Source organism: Nannobrachium achirus (genome assembly GCF_963921795.1).
Source record: "Nannobrachium achirus genome assembly, chromosome: 5".
NCBI classification, from domain to species: Eukaryota; Metazoa; Chordata; class Actinopteri; order Myctophiformes; family Myctophidae; genus Nannobrachium; species Nannobrachium achirus.
Genome location: NC_137814.1, coordinates 30,339,337 through 30,362,927, shown reverse-complemented (window position 1 = coordinate 30,362,927; position 23,591 = coordinate 30,339,337). Strand labels below are relative to the sequence as shown.

Genomic DNA, 23,591 nt, shown 5'->3' with positions numbered 1-23,591 from the left:
AGAAGATTTCAGTTTGAAGTGTTCAGTTTTCAAACTGATGCAGTAAGCAAAAATGCAAAGGATTTTGAATGGGTTTCCTAAAACCAAATGCTTAGATAATTAGGAAACCCCTGGAAGCAATTAATAACATAAAAGCAGGTTTCCTTGCCTCAACGGAATTAGCAGATTAGTTTTCTGAGCTGAACTGCACCTCTATGTCTATGCCAGTATACTAGGGACAGTACCTCTATGTCTATGCCAGTATACTAGGGACAGTACCTCTATGTCTATGCCAGTATACTAGGGACAGTCCACCTAAAATGCAACACCTGCTGCCATCTTATGTTAATAAAAGGGTATTACAGTACATTAAATATCATTCAAGCTCATAGCCAGCTGCACTGTCTTAAACACTTAAATGCTATAAAATGTTATATTTTCACAGGATTATTTATTTTTGTGTTGGATATACATTTTCGAGTGGATACATGTGTCCATTGCCTATCAGATAGTGAGACAATGCTGCTCCGCACGTCTACAATGGAACAAAGTGGTGTAGGATGATTCCTACACCACCTCAGTTCGCCAACGTCAAAGTCACGTTGAAATGATAAATGTCGAGACTTGCCTAAATTTCGGTGTATGCCCAAATTTTGATCTGCACCACGTTGATAAATGAGGGCCAGAATGTCTACACTCATGTCATCAACATGGATCTGTCCCATATAGCGCCACCATCAGGCCGATTTTTTCAAACACATTTTTGGACACTGCTTCTACACATTTTGCCCTAAGATCACGCTGCGACCTGACTGTTGCTTATCTCCCGATTAGGGAGTCTTACTGGTGTTATCTCTCTCTCTCTCTCTCTCTCATTCAGTGAGTTGGAGGGTTACGTGGAGCATTTGAAACGAGAGTCTGCGTCCAGTCCTGGGCAGCCGTCAGTCACCTTGAGGGACGTAGAGGAGGGAGCAGTCAATCTCAGGAGAGTCGGGGAGGCCTTGGCTGCACTCAAAGGTCTGTTGTCTAGCTTGTGCTTTGTATTTTCTGTGTTTGCATCGTTTACCTTCTTGCATAGCAATGCCTTTAATATCTACTCCATTATATTTACTCTGTTGCGAGCCGCTGTCACTGCTGAAATTGGCTTTTCTCTATTCTTCTCTTCACATTCACAATACACATACATGGGAGATGGATTAAATGCAGTCAACACTGTTTTACAATTCAGTATAAAATGTTGTCGTTGTCGGGTGAAAACCTTGTATGTCCAAACCATTCGTTTTGCATTTATCATTTTAAAAATGATTTAAACTAGCGAAAACAGCCAATCTACAAGCACACAACGCCTCGCACCGCGAGGCGTTGTGTGCTTGCAGATCTGCTGTTTTCACTACCTTTGTGTGACGGCCTTGTATGATAAAGCTGGGCTTTACTTTGCCAAAAAACATACACATTTGAAACTTGGAGATACGAGGTTTCTGCCCGACAGTGACGATATGTTACAACATTACATAAGCAAAAGGTAATGGTCTCTTTAATTCTCACCCCTCATTCATATCTTTTCCTACATCAATCCCTCCCTCCTTCACCCTGCCCCATCCCAACCCACACACCCCCAATCGTTCCATCCCTATTCTCCTCTACAGGTGAGTTTCCAGAGTTACAGCTGAAGATGCGCTCGGTGCTGCGGGTGGAGGTGGAGGCGGTGCGTTTCCTCAAGGAGGAGCCTCACAGGATGGACAGCATGCTGAAGAGGGTCAAGGCCCTCACAGAGAGCCTCAGTGGCCTCCGCAGGTAAACCCTCCTTTGACTGTTGGTTTCGTGTTGCTTGTGCAGCACTCACACTGAAGCCTGAGTTAATACTTGCAGGGTTCCCACGGTCATGAAATTCCTGGAAATGATTTGAAATTAGAAAAATATTGTACTGGAAAAGTTTTGGCATTGATCAAGGGTCCTGGAAGGTCCTTGAAAAAATTGCTATGCCTTGTCTTTGGTTATTGATTTTGTTAATACCTCTGAAATGACAAATTAAACATTAGCCAAAATGTCAAATATTAGAGGCAGAAATTGTGAAAATAGCTGATCTACAGATCGGCTATTTTCACAATAAAACCGTGTTGTACAAAATTCCTCTACTCTTAGTGCTCTTCAGGGTGCCGGGTCCCCAGTTCAAATATGATTATTTCGTGGGTCACGGCCAGAAAAGGTTGAGAACCACTGCCATACACTACCTCTCTTTGGGCATTGCGCATAGGAGTAAGCGACTCGTTATTGAGCTGAATTATTGTTATATAGTCATGGAAATCGTGTTAAATATTCTGGAAACGTTTTGGAAAGGTTTTGGAAATGAATTGGTAAAGATGTGTGGGGACCCTGTACTTGGTTGCGCACCAAAAATAGCTAATCTACTTGCTAGCAATAATAATATTGCTAAAAACTTTACTTGCAGGGCAATTGTGAATCTTCAAATCTATGGCACTTGCTACTTTTTATTGTTTTCACATTTTTATACTTAAGCAACATCTGGGGTTATGAAAATGTTTATAAGTAGATTTCATCATCGTACATGAGTCATGACTAAATCATGTCATGGTGATATCATAGTCTTGTGAACATTAAAATGGATCCGAAATGATTGAATATAAACATGTTGAATACATCTGGTAGTCTGTTCAGCCTCCTGAAAGGATAAATGTGGACCGTTATTCCAACATTAGTGGCTTTTACCTGTAATAGAGAATGGAAACAAACTATCCCTCCACACAACATTCGTTTTCTGTGTTGCACAGGTCAGGAAACTGTGGACTGTCTGGACACACAAAGTCACCATAAACAACGTCAAAATTCAAACAGTTTAAACTTCATGACATTTATTAGCTGGGCGCTCATGGATGCTCTATTAATACATGTGTATTGTTGCTGAGTATGACAAATTACTACGATGTTCCGCTGCTTTGACTATGCCCAAGTGCAAGCAGTCTCCACCCTCATGTAAGTAGCAAGAGGGTGCTTGTGAATGTCAGAAAAACACTGTCAGAAAAACACAGTAAATCCCACCCTTTACAATCTCTGTTCTCCACTTTTCAAACCTCCCCTTCAGGTATGTGACAGAAGGCCACCCCCACCTCCCTGAGTCCACCACCTCTGCCAGAGCCGTCCCAGGGGAGGCCTGGGAACCAGAACAGGGTCTTACCAGGAGCCTGACTCCCCAAAACTCCCCCAAGCCCCAGCCTCGTTCCTCGGTCAAGCCGCCTCTTCCCAGCCCAGTGCCCTCTGGGACGCGGGCTGAAGGCAGGTTGGCTGGCCCTGCCTCTCCCGTCATGCCCCACCATGTGCGGACCGCCGCGGCCGTCATCCAGTCATGCAACCACCACCCAAGCCCACCGCTGACCCCCACCCATGGGCGAGACTCCCCCAGCGTGGCCAAGGTATTTCTGATCTAACAACCACTTGTTTTGTTTATTCTGATCGTCTTCACCAGTATCCTTAACATCGCATACATCAACATAAACTGTTACATAGTTAAAGGTGGTCAGAAAGGAATAGCTTGTAAATGCTTGACCTACGTACATAACCTTATGTTTGGAAAAAAGTAGTTGTAATGAAAGTACGTTGACGGTAACCAAGCCAAACAATCAGAATATATTCCAGATTTAAATAGAGTACATAAAACAAAAACAAAACAAACCCACACCCATCAATAAGTGTGGTATCAACTCGGTTGTGATATCATCAGTCTGTCACATTATAGTGTAGTAGTGTAGACTACTGGTCCCATAGTGCCAGTGTGAATATCCTCTGGGTAATAAACAAAGAGTAATTTTAAAACACAGCATTAAATAAAACTAGTTAAGTCCTAGCCATTCCCTCAATAAGCATTCACTGTCAGGAAATATTTGAATGGTGTTGTGTTGGCTGTGCAAAGGTGAGCCCACGTAGCAGAGAGAACAGCCCTGCCCTGCAGAAGAGGAAGCCCTCTGCAGAGCCAGCAGATAGCCAGACCACACTGACTTCAGCAGAGGACACTAGCATCAACAAGCACACTGTGACAGACACCGAGGTCAGTGTTCACTATTTTACCGTCGCTGAGAAGACCTGTAAGGGTCTGCTTCCACTTGTACACTCAGACTAGAGTAGCAATAAACCACAAGAGGCTGCTGTTGGATAACAGCTATGTTCTTAGCTTAGCTGTTGTAAAATCACGGTAAACCTTGCGTGGGGTATTGCTTTTCTAAAAGGGTTACCAACAATGCAACATGAAAATCATAGACATATCCCAATTAAAACCGTTTTAACAAACATTTAGATTTAGATTAAGAAAGTAATCCCTGGGGCAAAATGTGCAAATGCATGGACGGTACAGAGTTTGCGGTATCTGCCTTGTTTTAAAGTGATTTGCAAAGCCTTGCACATGCGCAGTATTACATCCATGGAATGTTACAGTGAATATGGTACTAAACAAATGTTGACAGAGTGATACTGGAACATGCAGAACTTGTTTATTTAGTATTTTACAATGTGACAAAAAAAATAGTGAAACTATCAGTTTTAGAAGGATGGATTAACTGCAGTTTTTACTGTGAAAGATATTTGAATTGTCTTGTTTGTATTATTTAGTTAAACATTTCTCCACTAAGGCTGTGTCTGTGTTTCTCTTCAGTCTACAGAGAGACAATCTCCGGAGGGGAACCAGAGTGAGGCGACGCCACACCAAACCATCCAGAATGACGCCAACATCAGTGAACCTGAACCGACTCCAACTGCAGGCTCTCCTCAGCCTCCCCTCACCACCAGCTCCAGCAGTACCTCCACCCCCAGCACCACCACCAGCACCACCAGCACAGACTTTGAGCAGATCCTCCAAGAAGCCCAGGCCAGCATGATGAGCTCCATACCAGACTTGGAGGTTTCAGTCACAAGAGAGGATCCCTCTCCTCCTCCTCTCCTTCCTCCTTCCTCCTCCGGGACTGACACGGAGCCAGAGCCCGCCTTGGACCTAACTCAGCAAGGTAACCTTTTATAATACGATCGAGTGTTTCTTTGATTGATTGATTGATTGATTGATTGATTGATTGATTGATTGATTGACAGAACAGATGACAGATGATAATGATATTCACAGACAGTGCCGCAGGATGTATGTACAGGCGAACATTCTCGTATGTAACTTCAGCATGTGCTGAAGCAGTTTAGATCACTCTATTTAGAGATTAATAATAATAGCTCAGATTTATATAGTGCTTTTCTAAGTACCCAAACTCGCTTTACATAAAGAAAATGAAGGAACCAACTTTATTAAGAAGAAAATCCAAAGATAAGTGCATATTCCATCAGAATGGAATATGAAATATTGATTAATCTGAAGGAGTAATATGAAGAAAAAAAATTGTTTTACATAACTCGGCCTCCTGGTGGCGCTATAAACGGCAGATGTGAAAAATGCAGGGCAAAGGTTTTTCCTTTGCCTCTAGGGAGTGTGCATACAAAGTTTCACGCAGATCTCCACTTCCTAAGCCTCCTCTCTCTACTGTACCGCCACTGTCACAACACATTGGGTTGCAGCGCGTTTGCCGAATTGTTCTTCTAGTATTTTTGCAAAATGCTTTTGCCTAACGTTATTCTATTTCTGCCAATATGTTCAGCTCTAGCTCCAGGGGAGCAGCCCACTGAGACCAAAGAGCAGCCCCTGGAGTCATGGACATCATCAGACCCTCTGGAGGAGAACACTCCCAAGGTGCCCGATGAGGTGGACGCCCCCCAGTCCAAACCCCCTGTCCAAGGTCAGCTACTAGCTTTAAATAAAGACCAAAGACTCACACACAAGTTCAGCTTCGTGGTTACTTTGTGTCGTTCATGTCGTTCTAGAGCAGTGTTTCCCATACTTTTTAGCCTGTGCACCAAAAGAGAGATATTCGCCCGAGAACCAAACTACCGGTAGTGAAAATAGCCGGTCTATCGGCTATTTTCACTACTTCTTTAACACTGGTTTTGTAATTTATGGAATTTCTTAAATGTTTCTTTTATTTCTTCATGAAATTACTAATGATTTTTTTGCATGAATAATGTTGCTTTTTTGAGGAATGTTTTTTGAAAATGTTTTGAAATAATAACAATTACAAAATGTATGAAACCAAAAAATAAATGACCCTTAAAAATGTGTCGGCGACCCACTGCTTGGGATTGGGAACCAGTGTTCTAGAGTACGGACGACACAGTAAAATACTCAGTGTCACCACGCTGTAGTAATGACCAAGCTTAACTGTAGGACATCAATTTTACAAAAGGTTAAAAACATGGAGAGGCATCTGCCAGGCAACGGTGATACATTTTGTGGTGTGTCTTCCTCTTCAGCCCCAGTAGAAGTGTCTCAGCCTGCCGTGGCCCCTGCGGAGGCCCCCGCTGGGGAGCCCTCCTCCTCGGTCCCCCCAGGAGGCGCTGAGCGGGCCGGCAGGCCGCTGGTGGAGAAACCCCGCAGGTACGGCTGTCACCATAATGACATTTTACATGACGATTAATTGTCACTCAAATAATGGCGATTAACGATTTCATTGTGTTTTTGTCGTTGACAATTATTACATTTCTGTTTGGCTTGTAAGGCTTTGAAGTTGCACAATGCACATGGCAGATATGACATACTGTAACAAAGAAATGACTGACATATTTGACAACTTTATACTTAAAAGAAACATTGATAGTGGAAATAGCCGATCTACAAGCTCACAACGCGTTGCATTGCTATGCATTGTGAGCTTGTAGATCTGCTATTTACACTTTTCTTGAAAATGTTATGAAAATATATGAAACATTTTCAACATGGAAACGATTATGGCGATTATGGCGAATAATCACAATTATGTCAAATAATTGCGATTAGACGATTGTTTCATAATTGTGACAGACCCAGCGTGGAGAGAGAGCGCCAGCAGAGTCCTGACAAGGCTGGGAAGTCTCCGCCACCTCCACCACCACGCAGGTACTGCCCTCTGCAGGTATACTGCAGGTACTGCAGGTCCATCAGTCCCATGAAAAAAAAAACATCTTTCTATAGCTAGAAGAGTTTTTTCTCAACCTTATTCATTTCAAGGACCCCGATAACTCTGAGAGCGTACAAAGGCAACCAATAAGGGTCCATTTTGTTGCCTTTAAAGGGACTATTTAGAGGGATGGGACGATAATCGTTATTCTCGTTTATCGTGATAAAGAAAACACTCAAAATAATCGTATCGTGGAGGTTTAAATTTGTCGTGAAATTATCCTTCAGTCTGGCATCGGGATCAATTCAGCTTTTATTTGCCGAGCTGCATATCCGGTACCATTTAAACCCTCGATAACTGGTAAAATGGACCTGGAAATAGCATACTTGATGTTTTTTTTTCACTCTCTACCAAATCTCTTTGCCAAAAAATAGCTGATCTACCAGCTCACAACGCGTCGCGTTTGTTCATCGGCTATTCTTTGGCAAACGTTCCACCCCAGGATAATGGATGTTGAGGATATTTTGATTATTGCGATAATATTGTGAATCGCAATTTCTTTGGTCACAATAATAGTGACACATTCATATCGTTCCATCCCTACTGCCTCGAGGAACCCTGAGCGTCCCCACTTTGTTCTTGATATTCCACTTCATTATTTTTGTTATCCTAATAATATTATAATAATTATACAATACAATAATGACAGTATCTATTGCTGCTTGCTTATTGCTTCTGCTAGGTTCTACCCTGCCAGCCCAGGTCTCACCACAGGAAGGTCAGGAGAGGTCATCTTCACCAGAAAAGACCCTGTTGGTGCACAGGTGTGTGTGTGTGTGTGTGCACAGGTGTGTGTGTGTGTGTGTGTGTGTGTGTGTGTGTGTGTGTGTGTGTGTGTGTGTGTGTGTGTGTGTGTGTGTGTGTGTGTGTGTGTGTGTGTGTGTGTGTGTGTGCGCGCGCGCGTGCGTGCGTGGACGTGCATGCACAGTTACATACTGCAGTACTTAGAGGTCCCAGATTTTGGGGGGATAGGAGGAACTAGTTAAAATTAAATTCCTGTGGTGTTATGGGATTTCAGTTTCCTCCTCAAACTTTGATATGACATCCCACAGAAGAAGTGAAAATCAATGACATTTCAATCGATCATCTTTGCACTTCCTGTTGATATTGTTTGAATGACTCACAGATATCTTCTTCTTTTGCCATATTTGTAATTCATATTGTGTTTGCATGGCCGCAGAGAGCAACCTATCATGTCTAGTTCCTTGTACCATGACATACTCGACCAATAAGCTGTTTCTCGGTTTCTGAATGAAATTGATCACAACTTAAAGCATGGGGAGCAAAAGCAATTGCAAATTGTTTGCAAAATGTTAGTTTGCTTTTCTATAATATTTTTTTTGTGTGTTTGTCCCCAGGATGAGGAAGCGAAGGAAGCAATCGTGACTCCCCAGCCCAAACCCCCTCGGCAGCCCCCAGAGGTCAAACCCAAGCCCCCGAACCCCCACTCACTGTCAGCCCCGGCCCCGGCACCGGCACCGGCCCCCAGCCCTGCCTCTGTCCCTGTGACAGAATTGTCTGACACGGAGGAAGACGAAGAAGAAGAAGAAGAGGAGGAAGAGGAGGATGACATGTTCATGAAGGAACTCCAGGTAGGTGTATTTATACAGCACGGCTACACTAACATCTCTGACCTTCAGATAAAACGGATATAATCAAATAAATAACCTGGTGGAAGAAGCTACCAGACTAATCCTGTCTCCTAATTTAACTCTGAGAGCTTACACAGTAGGTCCATTTACACCCTCAGAGTTAAATTAACTCTTGTGATTTTGCCATCTGATGGAAGTGCTCTACGGTGAACTTGGATATAAAAAACATTGCTGGGACGTTGGAGGAGAGACGGTTATTAATAGTGTCTGGGTATGAAGGCTTACATCACATACCTTCCGTTCAAAGCGCTCCCACAAAACTAATTTTCCAACAAATATATTCTCCATCATACGACGGTGTCCTGTGCCAAAAATAGCCAATCTACAAGCCCAAAACACGTCACAGTGTGACACGTGGTGGGCTGTAGATCAGCTATTTTCGGCACAGGACACCATTGTACGACTAAGCATAAATCAGACTTCAGATTATTACTCCGCATTCCGACGTGTCAAAACTCTGACAACATTTGTCACATACTAAGTGCTAAAGGGCTGTTCGCCCCCACAAGCATTATAACTATAACTATAAACTAAAGATATTGTTTTGAAAAATCGTTCTAACTTAAGAGGATTGTAGAGTCCGTGCCACAGCTATAATGAAGACAACGATGAACCATACAGTGACAGTTATAGTTCTAGTGCTTGGTGTGATCAGACTGTTTTTTTACTGATTAAATTCAACTCCAGAGGTTTAAATGTTCCGTAACTAAACGAACACAGATCCAAATGAGGAACAACTTGCGCCGTGGACTAATTGCAAAGGACAGAACCTCAACCCCGCCACGCTCCCAGTGACCTTTGCCCCTTTGACCCCTTCTCAACCAGGTGTTTCAGCTGTGCACTTTGAGGGAAATAGGGAGCAGATGTGTGGTCGACCTCTCTGCCTCTGACCCGCAGAGTCGAGAGATTGACCCCAAGGTAAAGGCAGACAATCTGTTAACTGCGCTTTTGCCTTTGCTGCTGAATTTAAACCAAAGATAAATCATTAACTAAATCACTAATAGTATAAAACTAACAAAATCACAGATTGCTAACAAAATTCTAATATTCAGCATGAGCTTAAGTCTACCATTTAAGAAATTGTGTACTGTATACTCTATAATCATAGGCATAATAGAGACACTGGAAGCTGTCTTAACGCTTGGACTATATTCCTGTTTTGTGGTCTATACTAACTCTAATAAAAAACATTATAAAACATTAACGATTAACAATAATTCTCTCTCACTCGCTCTCTCTTTTGCTCCCGCTCTCTCTCTCTCACACATGCACGCACACACACACACACACACACACACACACACACACACACACGCACACACGCACACACGCACACACGCACACATGCACACACACGCGCGCACACACACGTGCACACACACACACACACACACACACACACACACGCACACTCATACTTTTGAGCCTGAGAATGTTATTGCTTACCATGAGATGCTTGGTCCTTTTGATATGGACTGCTTATTCAGCCTTTATAGATGAATGTATCTCTCAAAAAAGCAGAATTTCTTTTATCCTATTTATTATTATATTATTATCATCTTTTACGTCTAGATGACAACAATACAGTAAGGATTCCTGGGTTAAGAAGTCAGCACTGGAGCAATCTGGAACCCATCGCCAAAAAAGAAATAGCTCAGAATTTGTTCTTTAGAGATTAGCGGTTTGAGAATGTTGGATTATAAAATCCCCATTCAGCAATAATACACGAGAGGATGTGGTATATTGTGATGATACCTCAGAGACGGTTGTCTCTAAAGTCTTTCTTCTGAGGTTGTGGTATGATCACAAATCACAATAAATCATGGCATCGATTGCATATTGCTTGAATTCATACAGTAGCACGATTTTAACCAAAAGAAAATATATTATTGTGGCTTATAGTGTATCTTATCTAGTCCATGTGAGAGGTGCTAATTCATTCTGCAGTGGAAATGTACTTACTACCTGGCATCTATCTACTCCGCATTTTACTACTCATCCTGTGCCTGTGTCTTCAACATGGTTTTGAACCAGTGATGAAACTGAAGGATGTGGGTTCTTCTGTTGAAATCCATGCTTCACTTCCACTTCCTGTAAACACTGATTCCTGCTAAACCAGGAAAATGTTTTCCATGCAGTTTCTCATCCCTGTACTCTCTCTCAACGGCTGATTTCCTGGCTGTACTGTATTTTTGTTTTGTTTTTCATTCTACCATTGTAGCCTGTGGACTCTGTCGTTCTCTGTCGCCTGCCTATTGGAAGATTAATAAAGAGATCACGGTACTCTAACCCACCTTGGCTGCTCTGTCCTCCTTTTTGATAACTACAGTAAAGCATGCTGTACCTTAATTGAAACCATCATGATTTGTACCCCAGTTCATCCTTTAACATGCTGTCCTACCAATTAGATTCAGCTTTGGAAAGACAACCCGTTGTTCAGCAAAGATGACGACAACAGTCCACCAGTCAGTCCCAGGGTAAGATATACAAAATATACCTCCTGTACAATGAACCTGGTACAAGGAGGTGTTCTTTCTTTGTTGAGCTAATTCTACAGGAGACAAACTTCCCTTACCTGACTCCGCCAGATGGTGGCAGTAGTGCGTACCGCCCTACTTTACCATCTGAACCTGCTCAGGGAGAGTTGAAATCACTCTTAAAGTCCCGGGCCGGACGAATCAGCGGCAGCTACGGGCGGGCTCTGAGCGGCTCTGAGCCAGTAGAGTCTGACTGCAGACCACGTGTAAACCCAGGAGGCGGATTCTGGGGTGTAACGTCATGCAGACAGGCCAATATGAGTGGTTGGAGTTGGCACTCCCAGACTGTGATAGACAGACGGCCCCATCCAATCACCTGCTAAAGAACTTGGAAAAAATGGCCCGTCCCATACATCGGGTCTGCCCGAGCAAGTCCAGATGGTAAAAGTAGTGCGGTATATGCAGCATACGCACTACTGCCAGTCTGCCACCATCTGGCGGAGTCAGGTTAAAACTTCCCCATATCTTTCTATTGTCTTTACCTTAAAGGAGTAGTTCACACCAAAAATATCAATCTTTTCTATCAATTACACACTCCATGAAGAATTGAATTCATGGAGATTTGTGCAAATCTTTGAATATATATACATTACAAATACAAATTATTGGCTCAGAGATGCGACAAAAACAATCTCCATGAATTCATGAATTCATTCATTCATGAATTCATTTGTGAGGCCGAAACTTTGCCCAAGGAATGTTTTTCATGCAAAACAATGGATTCAGAATCATGAAGAACCCCTAGTTTGGCTATTTGTTCATTTCCCTAAATGATTAGCCCAGCTAGAAAAACAGCATCTGTATCTATTGCACTTGGGAACAAAATAATGTTGACTTGATCTTTCAACATCTCTGTTTAAATCTCTGTATTTGATGTGTTTTTTTTAGAGCAACAGGATTTCGTACTGATAAACTTCTCGTTTCTCCCCTTCCTTCCCTGTTATTTTTAGGTCATGTATTATGTCACTGGACAGCTGACTGCTCACAATACAGCACCAGAAGCAAATACCCAATGCAAAGAAGAAGAGATGGCACCGCCCCCCTTACAGGTGGCCAATCAAAATCCTCCTGAACTAAAACATCATCCTGAGCTAATGACATCTGATCACCAGGTATCTTCTGAGCCAGAACCCGCAGTGTTGGATGACCAAGGTGGTGGTTGCTCTGGTAATCAAACCGTGGGACCTGGACTGGAGCAAGATACTGAAGCTGAGAAAGATTCCAGTTGTCCTGATCAGAACATTGAGGAAGAGAAACATTTGGTTCAACAATTGCCTGAACAAAACTTAGCTGTGTCAAAGAAAGTGGTAGAGTTACCATCGGCAGAAGGTGATCCTACTCTTGACACGAGTCCTTGCCAAGAAAACGAGGAGGATGTTGAAAAGGTCCCTTTCCCGAACCCAGTACCAACTGCGAAAACCACGGTGCCAGTTGTGACTTTACAAACACAAAATGTTCTTGTGGTCAATACGCCAAGTCCTGAGCAGATCAAGAATGTGGAGGAGCCAACGATAATGAGTCCGGTGAGTTTGGATGAGAGGATTGAGGAGGGAGTGGTCAAGCAAATACCGAGCCCGAACTCAGTACAACGAGACAAGAAGGTGAAGCTAACAACAATAATAACTTTACAAACAAAAGACAATTGCCCAAATTTTGATGAGAAACATGAGGACAAACAGTTATCTTCACCAAACACAGCACTGGCAGGGAAGAAGTCAAATTTGACAGTTGTCGTAACGTTGCAAAAAGAGAATGTTCCAACTGATGGGTTGGTGTCAGAGGCCACAGAACCAAGTCAGGAGTGTATAACTGTTAGTCCCACCCACAATGTTGTCCCAACTTCAGTGAGTTTCACCGACAGCCCAAGTTCTCAACAGCACAACCATGAGGAACCACGGCAGATGTCCAGAGACCAATCGAGTTATACAGATGAAGGCTGTAGCTTGAGTCCTGATCTGTTTGATGACGAGGGTCCTCCCCCTCCCCCACCCCCAACTGATAAGTATTCTCTCCGGATCTCCAAGAACAGAGTAAAGGTGCAGTCTAAAGTTGAGCACCAGGACACAGCCAAAGCCAATAGCCCAGAGGTGCAGAACATCATGACAAACGAAAAGCAGAGGGAGCAAGACTCTGACCACAACGATGACAGTAAACCTATTATCATCGTCTTCAATGAGCCCATGGATATCCAGTCTGCATACAAGCGTCTTTCCACAATCTTTGAGTCTGAGGAGGAGCTGGATAGGATTTTACCATCAGCAAGTATTGAGTATGAAGAAGAACAAAGCGGAGAAGAAAGTCTGCAGAGTTGGAGTGAAACAAGCGAAGCAAAGTTTGAGGTGACAGCAAACAGAAAGCTGAAAACATTTGATAGTAGTCTATTTCCCAATACTGAAGACATGGGTAAATCAGACTCTCCTAGTAAATCAGAAACCAAGAAGAAGTTCAAATTCAAGTTTCCCAAAAACAAACTAGCGGCCATCAGCCAGGCCATTCGAACTGGAACGTCAAAACCAGGGAAGAAAACTCTTGAGGTTGTCGTCTACGAGGAGGAAGAAGAGTTAGCACCAGAGAACAAGTTGAAGGAGTCAAAGGAGACCAGGAGATTTGAGATCAACAGCATCAAACAACAGACAGAATTAGGGAAAAGTGACACGTTTAATAACGGCATTTCTTCTATCAACACCAGCCATCCAAAGACACCAACTCGGACTGAAGAGCTCTGCAGGAGTGCATACAACTCAATAAATAGTCTAGAAGAGTCCATCAAACAGCTGGAAATAAGCGTGGACAACATTTCCCCCATCTCTTCCCCTTCAGAGGAGCCTCAACCCACAGGCAAAGTAAGGCGAGAAAGGGAGAAAAGTCCCTCCAAGAGACCGGGTTCTCAGATCTTGAAGTCGCCACAAATTAAGAAGGCCAAAGCACAGCCTCCCAAGGAGACTGTGGCTACATCTGCCAAGAGACAGGTCTGACGGGTCTAAAGTTCCTTTTAACTTACTGCTTAAACTTTGCTGGTGGCTGGGTCTCTGCTGTTACTGACTGAATGCAACAAGTATGTTGTCTGTGCTGCTATGAATCCTACCTTTCATTGATCTTACCCCGCAAAATGAATTACACTGTCTACTAGCGGTGATGCAGAATTGTGAGTTTGTTGGAGCTGTTACATCTTTTGATTATGTGTTTTGTTTTTTTGTTCTTTTTATTTATTCGTTTAATCAGTCCCTTCTTACAGCTTAGCACTTAACAAGAACAAATGTAATTGTGTGGGAATCTGAATCAAAATTAACAATGTAATGATAAAAGTAGTTTTTCAGGCAATTCTCACTACATTGTGAAAAATGCCTGAAGTATTTCATGTAAAAATAAACATTTCAGCAGAATCTCAATAAAATGTAATGAGTCTGTGATAATCTATTGATTGAACTGCCAAATATTATGAACTGAAAGAAATCTCTAATCTCTAATGTATCCAATTTACAATTGACTTACCTTTTAATTTGAACAATTTAGTTGACTGCACAGATTTATACATTCTTGTAGTAGATGCTACTAAGTTGAAATAGCCTGGAAGTGCTTTGGCTGACAAACTTATCAAAATGTCATTCTCATTGGAGAACTGTCACTTTGATGTTGCTTTATTTATTTTCCTTGTAGAAAAGAAATTATGTATGGCTTTGAAACGTCTGTCTGTTTTTATGCATGGTGTGCCTACTGTGGGTGTTACTAGGAAATGAATTGTTATGTGGACACGATGACAATTCACCTCTTTCTCTTGTATTCTAATACTGTCTGGCAGAAACCTTGTATTTCCATATAGTACAGTATGTATATATATCGAGGTATATATATATATATATATATATATATATATATATATATATACATTATATACAGGTTATTATACAGGTTTCTGCCCGATAGCGACCATATCTTGCACGCTACACAAATGTCCTACTTTGGTGTGTGTTTCAATTAACACAGCATTTTGCTCTACAGCATAACATAATCACATGCCGTTTCTAACATGTAACTGCCTCTGTTCTAGACCTCCGTTGGCGGTTCGCCCTCTTCCGGACAGCGCTCCAGGTCTCGCCACTCACTCTCCCCTGGTTCGCCAGAGAAACCAGCCAAGGACCCTCAGAGGCCCTTCAGACAGGTACTTCTACCCTGAGGAGTGAAGACATCTGCTCCATTACAGTTTTACCAAGTGTGGAATAACAGTCTAGTTGTCCAGTGCAGTGGTTCTCAACCTGTGTGTCCCCACATGATCTTGGGGACCGGACCACAGGTCCCCTAAATCCCCAGATGAGAGTGAAGTGACCATTTAAGGACTTTTTAGACTGTGTTAATACCTTTAAAAAAAAGAAACAACAGAAAAGAAGAAACTGCATCAAAAATAATCAAACAAACTATGCTATAAAAACTGGTCAAACATTGGCCAAATTGTCAAACAATATAAGAAAGGAAAATTGCCTATCTACAATCTCACAACTTGTAGATCTGCTATTTTCACAATATTTATCAAACTTAATGTAATGCCTCAACTCCTACAATTCCAAGTGCTTGTCAGGGTGGGGGTCTCCAGTTCAAATATACTTATTGTGGGGGTCTACAGTTCAAATAGGCCTATGATTATTCTGAGTGATCTAACAAGTTATTTGGGGGGTACGCGGCCTGAAAAGGTTGAGAACCACTGGTCTGGTGTAGCCTACTTTAGGTTTGGTGTTCAACAGAACATGATGGTAACGTTTAGCTCTTGGTACTTTCTGTAAGAGATGAGTACCAGGAAGTGTTCTGTCTGTCCATTGTTCTTGTCATTATTCAGTGAACTGCACCTTGTTTCTGTTTTCTGTTTAGTTGTAATGTCTCAGCTTCACTGTGTGTGCTGCTGTCTATTGTCATTCAGTGTGTGGCCGGGATGGGCGCATGTTCATCCTAAAGTCTTTTGCTCTCTTTTTGTGCTTTTCCTTTTCCTGTCACTGTGCTGTTACTGTCCTCTTCACCCTGGGTTTTCATGGGAGCATGGTGGGGCAGTCGGTTGTGCTGTCGCCTCACAGCTAGAAGGCCCTGTGTGCGATTCCCGCTGGGGGCATGTTCTCTCCTCTGTGTCATCAGTGCCCATGCCCTTGGCAAAGGGGCCTTTCTGTGTGGAGTTTGCATGTTCTCCCCGTGTCCCCTAGGGTAGGTTCCCTCACAAAAAGCATGCAGTAATCCTGGTCTCTATACTGCCTCCCCCTGGCCAGCAGAGGGGAACTGGTTGGAATAACGTGTTCCTTCCATGCGCTACGTCCAGCCGGGGAAACTCCCCCCTGTCAGGTGGAAAGAAGCGAAGTGCATTGAGGAAGGAAGGAAGCATGAGTGCAGTTCGTTGCTCTCCCCAGATTGGCAGAAAGAGAGATAGCGCCCAGGATTACCCTTAGCAATTGGCACTGGGTAAAAAGAATGGGTTACATAAATTGTGGGATCAACTTAAAATTAAGTACATAGTACAATATTTATTATGCACTGATAGCATGCATGTGTACAGTATGCCATCCTGTAATGCACAATGACACATTATTTTCATCAGTCAAATTCATTGTATTGCCATGTTTTACCTTTGCCCTAAATCCTTTTTCACATCATGAGTCTGTGAGTGTACACACTAAACGCCTGTTCCCCTCTACATTCTACACAAAATAGCTGATCTACAAGCTCACAACACGGCCTGAGCTTGTAGATGGGCTATTTACACCAAATGTTCACAGCAAGAAGAGCTAGTGTTCTTTGGTTGTGCCACTTTAACCACTTTCAACCTGGCACCCATATCTTGGTCATGTCATTATTGTCGACATGACATAAGGTTTTTCAAACATTTAAAAAAGAACAAAGATAGCACATGTACAAGCTGGCAGATCGGCTATTGATTGATTGAGTATCTACAGGCTATGGCTATTTGGGGGTCCTTGGCATGGAAAGGTTTGGGAACCCCTGCTTTAATTGCCATTCCCCCTTTGGGATGTTGAGTCCATGTGCTGACTTGGGGTGTCCGTGGTCTCTGTCCGCAGGCTAACAGCAGAGGTGCTGGAGCAGCAGCTGGGGATAGTAACCATTCTTTCCTTGCTTTACCCGCTTCTAAGATCCCAGCCTTGTGCCATAGTTCTGGAAAACAGTCGTCCGCCAGTCTGTCTGCTACTCACAGCGCTCCAAACCTCTCCTCCCCTGCCTCCCCCTCTTCTTCCAATTCCTCCTCCTGCGTCTCCACCGGGAAAGACTCTGTCTCGTCTCCTCGGTCTCCCGCTTCCTGTCTGTCCTCTCCTCCTCCTCCTGCTGCTACCTCCTGCCACTCCAAACAGGCTCTCCCTGGCTTGCCTGCCTCTCCTCCTGTCAGCTCGCCGTCGCCTCACAAGTCTCTGATTCCGTCTCTCAGTCTGAGTCGTCTCCTCCCTCCCTCCCCCTCCTCCTCCTCCTCCTCCTCCTCTAGCCCCGGCTCGTCTCCATCCCACGCTAGCGGCGGCAGCGGCGGCGGTGACTCCCGGGCCCCGCCGTGCCCCTCCCGCCCCCACGCCCCCCGCAGCGACGGCAGCCAGCAGCGTCACCTCACCCTCCCCACCTGCACCACCAGCGCCCGCAATGCCCCGTGCAACTTCTACTCCTCCTCCTCTTCTTCTTCCTCCACCTCCTCCTCCTCCTCCACCTCTTCCTCGTTGTCCCCCAACTCCCCCTCGTCCTCTTCCCCTTCCCCTTCCCCTCCGTCCTCCTCCTCCTCCCTCCTCCACGCCTCCTCGGTGAGTCCGGTGGGGGGCAAGGGCGGCAGAACTTTGGCGTCCGCCGTGTCCTCGGGCCACGGCAAGAAGCTGACTGGCGGGAGCCGCGGCGGCCGAGTCCCGCGCGCAACCGCGACGACTGCGAAGGACGTGCAGTGACGTGATGACACTGTGTGTTGGTACCTTGGTGTGTTCAAAATGCAAACCATACCGTGTCATATTAGCATACAGACTGTGAGTGGTGAGTTCCATGTGTTCACACTTCAAGGGACGGTCTGTTACTTAAGTGATATTATTTTTATATGAGGTTTACCTTTTTTTTAGGGGGGGTACATATGACCAATCTTTTGACCTGGGAAGTACGGGGACTCTATTCCAGGGGTTTTCAAATGGGTGCCAGGGCACGGCAGTCCAGGGGTGCCGTGAGATAATTTGATAATATTTAGAATTTATTTGGACACTTATATTTAGTATTATTTTAAACTTGAAATTCAAAGTTATTTTCAGACATTTCTAACCAAAATGGCTATTATCTCTACGTTTTCCTCGCAACATAATCACTAAAATATGCCATAAATATTTGTGCTGGGAGTGAAAATGATGAATATAATGTACAGTAGGGGTGCCTCGGATGAAAGAATGCACTCAAAGAAAGTCATTTATTCATCTATTTGATCGTCTCATGAAACACTACTTTTTATGCAGAAAGAAATGTTTTAAAGGGTGTTTTAGAATAACATTAAAAAATATTGATTTCTCATCCTGAACTTTGTGAATAGAGACCTTGTTTGGCTTCCCTCCAATTTGCTGTTGGTCTGAGTGACTCATTCACAACATACGATATGTGTCATTAGCAATATGCAAATACAGAGCTTATTTGCTGTTAATAATTGGTGCCAAGTGTTTCTGACTCTTGATGTGTAAGAAACGTGTGGATTCATTTGATGGTGTTGAATATATGTTTGTTAGAAAAACACAGGCCCTCAAAAAATTAAGTTGTGTGATATGCAAATTGTATCTACAGAAAAAGAGAGAGATGTGAAATATATTGTTTATAGAATTTATTGTGTAAAGGTATCAAGGCTGTGTAGATTTTAAATGTCAAATGAAGGCAAAGATGTATAGCTACAACAGATATGCAACAAACATGATACAATATATATAGAGGTATTAGAAATGTTTTATTTTAATTAGAGCTGTAGTGAATTGTTTGAATAAACAAAATATATTTTTTCCAAGCTCTTACACACTGCCAGTGCCAAGTCAACTTATTCCTCCTTTACAAAACAAAATAAATAAAAAATCTACACTGTCTGGAATCATAAGACAATGTTCAGTATGAACCAGACATGTTGCAGAAGTACAGCGTACCATAATATATAATATGGTTTATTTGTATCCTACAAAATGTATATGCATTACAGCTCTGAGTGCTTAAAGGAGTAGTTCACGGAAAATGACTTATCTTCTATCAATTACACACTCCAGCCTTGTATTCATGGAGTTGTTTTGGTTTTTTGACGCATTCCTATAAGCCAATTGAATTGAAATACATTTCTCCATTAACATTATCTAATGCTCTCTACATCAGTTGCTGTTAATTCTGATGGCTGTGATTTTTCTCCAACGGTTTCATCTCGTCGCAAATCTTTGGCCTGAACCAGGATTTAGGAAATGAACATGATCTAGTCCAGTGGTTCCATTTGTACCCTGTAAAACTTACAGACTTAAAGGAACCTATATAGAGCAAGGGTCTTCAACAGGGTGTCCGGGACCCCTAGGGGTCCACAGAGTTACTACAGGGGGTCCCCAAATAAACTTTTTTCTACTTTTTTGTATTAACCACTTGAACCCTAACGTCCATATTCTGAGAACTTTAGCCAAAAATAGCAGATACAAGCTCACAACGCCTCGCAGCGCTTGTAGATCGGCTAGTTTCAGCAAAGAGGTTTGGTGTAGATGGGGAAAAAAGAGCACACTAAGTACAGAGTGAAAGGTCAACTTTATTAAGTATTGACGGTTCAAGTGGTTACATATTTGATAACACAAATTGACATTAATCCAAAATACACTGATGATTGTGCTGTCAAACAATTAATGCAACTATATGGAATCTATGAAAAGGTTGTGGGGGTCCCTGCTTCATCTCTCTCTCAACTAAGGGGTCCTTGGCCTGAAAACGTTGAAGACCCCTGCTATAGAGACTCCCTGAAATCCACTTTGAGAAACACTGAGTTCTAGTCAGCCATGTAATTGTCTTCCACCAGTGCTGGATACCCCGCCGTCGCGTTGCTTTTATTTCTCTGCCCTCTGGGGCAGCAACTCCCTGTATATGTGCTGAAATGCCAAAGTGTTCAGTTTTGCCATAATGATGACAACTTTTTGACAACCTTTTTACTGTGTATCGTGGATAAATTACCTTTTCAAATGGCACCTGCCATTTTGATATCTACAACTTTGGATTTGGTATTAAGAACTGTGAAACACTGTGTTATAGCTGGCATTCAATCATAACCTATAGTTGCTAGTGTTTTATGTGAGAGAAAACAAAACCTCTTTGCGTGTATACAAATATTATTTTTTTGTTAACTTGCCAAAGCTCTGACCTATGCATGCCTTTTAGATATTTATCTGTCCATTTGAGAGACCTTATTTTGTGTTTGCACAGTCCTGTAAATAATTGTGTTATCTGATTTTGTAAAGATGTCGGCCATGTTGTACAAAGGTCCTGTAGTACTGAGATGGTTGTGAGGTTGGGAAACGAATTAATAAAGGGCTTCCAAGACTGTTGAAAATGTTAATTTGTCTGCCTCTGTGATGTTCCAAAATATGCCATGTTGTCGTTCGCCAGAAGAGGGCAGTATAGACATACAAGACTAGTGGGTGACAATGATCCAGAAAAGCTATTCAACCTCCTCAAATCTGCATCTTTTGATCATTGTTTGCTAATAGAATATACCATCATATTACAAACCTATTGTGGATTTGTGCTTTGTATTTTGACATTTTAGCTAGTTAAAACGAACTATGTCGAATTAGGCTATCATTTGTTGGTTTGAAACCCAAATCAAGAAAAGCAACCATAACTTCTATAAACTACAGATGGTCTATAGACTAGGCTACTGATCCAATGGGCTATGCACTGTCAATATATGCCGATGTATCGGCGCAGGCAGACTGTAATGAGACACCCAAGGTCTGTAATTGGCTAAATTATTAGTAATTAGTTCCATCCCATGCTAATTAGCCTGTATGCAAATTGCAGAGCCTGATGAATCCCAATGCCCTCTCTGTGTAATTAGGCTGTAATTCCTCTGCAACCAATCTAACGAAGGGAAGTTGGCTAGTCCAAAAGTGTGGAGAGATGCAACACAGAGGGGAGGGGAGGGGGCTGGGGAGTAATTAGAAGTATCTCACTTCAAGCATTCAGAGATTAATTACAACATTTCCAATGTCCCCATACTTTCTTCTTCTTATCCCCCACAACTGGGCTGCGTCAACAGAGGACGGCCACAAACCAACAAGGAACTCAGGCGCTTGTTAATCAAAGATGTGGATCCTTGATTTGCATTTCTAATTGGAGTTAATTAGGATTGCCCAATTAGTGGATGTGGATGTCTGGCTGTGGCAATTGAGACTGTTCTTACTTACTATGGATTTCTTAACTGTGAATTCCTTATTTGCCCGATGATGTCCTTATCAACAGTGAGAGGAAGTAGGCCTAGGTCTAATTCTCACACACAATGGACAGCCTCAGCTTGGGTTTATATTAGTATTGTTTCCATTGTGGCCCTCTTCCATTAGCCTATATATCTTGGACTAAAAGGCATGTAGGCTTGAGTTCTCAACGGGCCTGAAAATGAAGGCTCAGCCCTAACTGGGCCCTAACTGGGCCCTAAATGGGGCGGTCCGAAGCCCGGCCCGGCCCTACTAGTTAGCATACATTTTAGGCCCTACCCGGCCGCCCTACCCGGCCCCGAAAACATCGGGTCGGGTTTGGGAAGAATTTGAGAACTCTATCACTTCATTGAGCCAGAGGCCCTTCCCGGCCCGACTAATTAGCATACATTTTAGGCCCTAACCTACCCTAATGTCGGGTCGGGTTCGGGTATGGTCGGGTTCAGGCAGAATTTATGTAGGCTACCGTAGAAAATATGTACACATCCCTCCTCAAGAGAGTGAGAGTGCAGCAGTACATGGGCATGCTAATATAACTGTTATTATGTTCTTAAAATTGTAAGACAGAATTAATTTCCCATAGGAATTCAAAAATGTCAAAAAGTATTATAATTTGTAACAAGAAATACAAGCACACATAACTTTTGAAATTTGAACAAAATTTGTAGCTCAAAGAATTTGGAAATATTAGCGTGCCAAAAAATGTGGCTGAGGACAACATAGTGCTCACTAAAGCGAGCCCACAATTAAAAAATCACACCTAGTGTGAAGTGAACAGTGCTATGTATAACTTAATTTCATCAGCAAGCATCCCGTTGGCCAATCACAGCGCCCTGTGAAGCTTGGCCAATGGGACTCTGGGATAACAACAAAATTTGAGCTGATTTTTGCCAAGATATTGTAGGCCGTATCTAGGCCAGATGTAGGCCACGCTTCACATTTTTGGGGTCCCAGACATGTTTTGGGGACCGGAGATTTTCTGTGAACCGGACAAAGCCAGATGTTGGAGCTCAGCTCCTTCCAGGAGCACCGCTCATAAAGACGAGGAAAAACATGTCCGGTACTGTATATCTGCCCAAGGAGTCCTTGACATACAGTAGAGAATTTTGTCCTTGTTGAAATCTGTCCTTTTAACCAGGGCCACGGCTGGCAGGCCATTAGCCCTCCACACCTGTCTCTCATCACATATGGAAATGTAATTAACCACACATAATGTGTACCAGTCACAGCCATGTCACTCAAGTCTGCTGAGTCCAACATTCAGCTGCCATCAGGTCACACGAATGTCATCAAAGAAATTAAGCTTCACTGTCAGCATATATATTATATTGTATTGTATTGTATTGGGGTTGGCAAGATGACAAAATCTTCAAAAAAAAATCCTATTTTAAAGGCATGTAGCTTTGTTAAAATGTTTTCTACATTTATGTTATCCACTTGAAGTGATTAAAAGTATTTCGAAATATCAAATGAAAATATTTATTTATTAGCCTTATCTTTATGTTAGGCTTTTCTTTTTAAGAAAAGGCTTTTTATTACTCTGCAGTAAAGGGTTATGTTAAATTCCATGTTTCATTATTCCACAGTCTTCCTGTATATGCATGGTGCATTTATATAGCACCTTTATCCAAGGCGCTTTACAGAGATTGTGCATTAAATTCACCCATTCACACACACACACACACCGATGGCCAAACCATGCAAGGCACCAACCTGCTCACCGGGAGCAACTGGGCGTTCAGTCTTGCTCAAGGACTCTTCGACATCAACTCTGGGGGAGCCCAGGATCGAACTGGGAACCCTCTGTGTTTCTAATGACAGTTTTTCTAATGACCCCCCCCCCCCCCCCCCCCACACACACACACACACACACACACACACACACACACACACACACACACACACACACACACACACACACACACACACACACACACACACACACACACAAAACCTAGGCCT

General features: G+C 42.9%; 1 protein-coding gene across 3 annotated transcripts in view; it reads left to right on the top strand.

The window, feature by feature from the left end:
- Positions 1-17,831, top strand: part of LOC308284520 (sickle tail protein) — a 62,671-nt gene extending 44,840 nt beyond the window's left edge. For 2 of the 3 annotated variants that reach the window (XM_080725171.1, XM_080725172.1), the window contains exons 12-26: positions 860-996; positions 1,626-1,773; positions 3,080-3,407; positions 3,905-4,039; positions 4,640-4,988; positions 5,622-5,759; positions 6,331-6,454; positions 6,878-6,952; positions 7,696-7,777; positions 8,372-8,605; positions 9,491-9,583; positions 11,074-11,142; positions 12,153-14,171; positions 15,251-15,361; positions 17,669-17,831. In XM_080725171.1, coding sequence (XP_080581297.1) covers positions 860-996; positions 1,626-1,773; positions 3,080-3,407; positions 3,905-4,039; positions 4,640-4,988; positions 5,622-5,759; positions 6,331-6,454; positions 6,878-6,952; positions 7,696-7,777; positions 8,372-8,605; positions 9,491-9,583; positions 11,074-11,142; positions 12,153-14,171; positions 15,251-15,361; positions 17,669-17,695 — 4,069 coding nt within the window. In that variant the 3' untranslated portion in view covers positions 17,696-17,831. The remainder of the gene's footprint in view (positions 1-859; positions 997-1,625; positions 1,774-3,079; positions 3,408-3,904; positions 4,040-4,639; positions 4,989-5,621; positions 5,760-6,330; positions 6,455-6,877; positions 6,953-7,695; positions 7,778-8,371; positions 8,606-9,490; positions 9,584-11,073; positions 11,143-12,152; positions 14,172-15,250; positions 15,362-17,668) is intronic. The other variant, XM_080725173.1, reaches the window with a different exon arrangement.
- Positions 17,832-23,591: the final 5,760 nt, after the last annotated feature.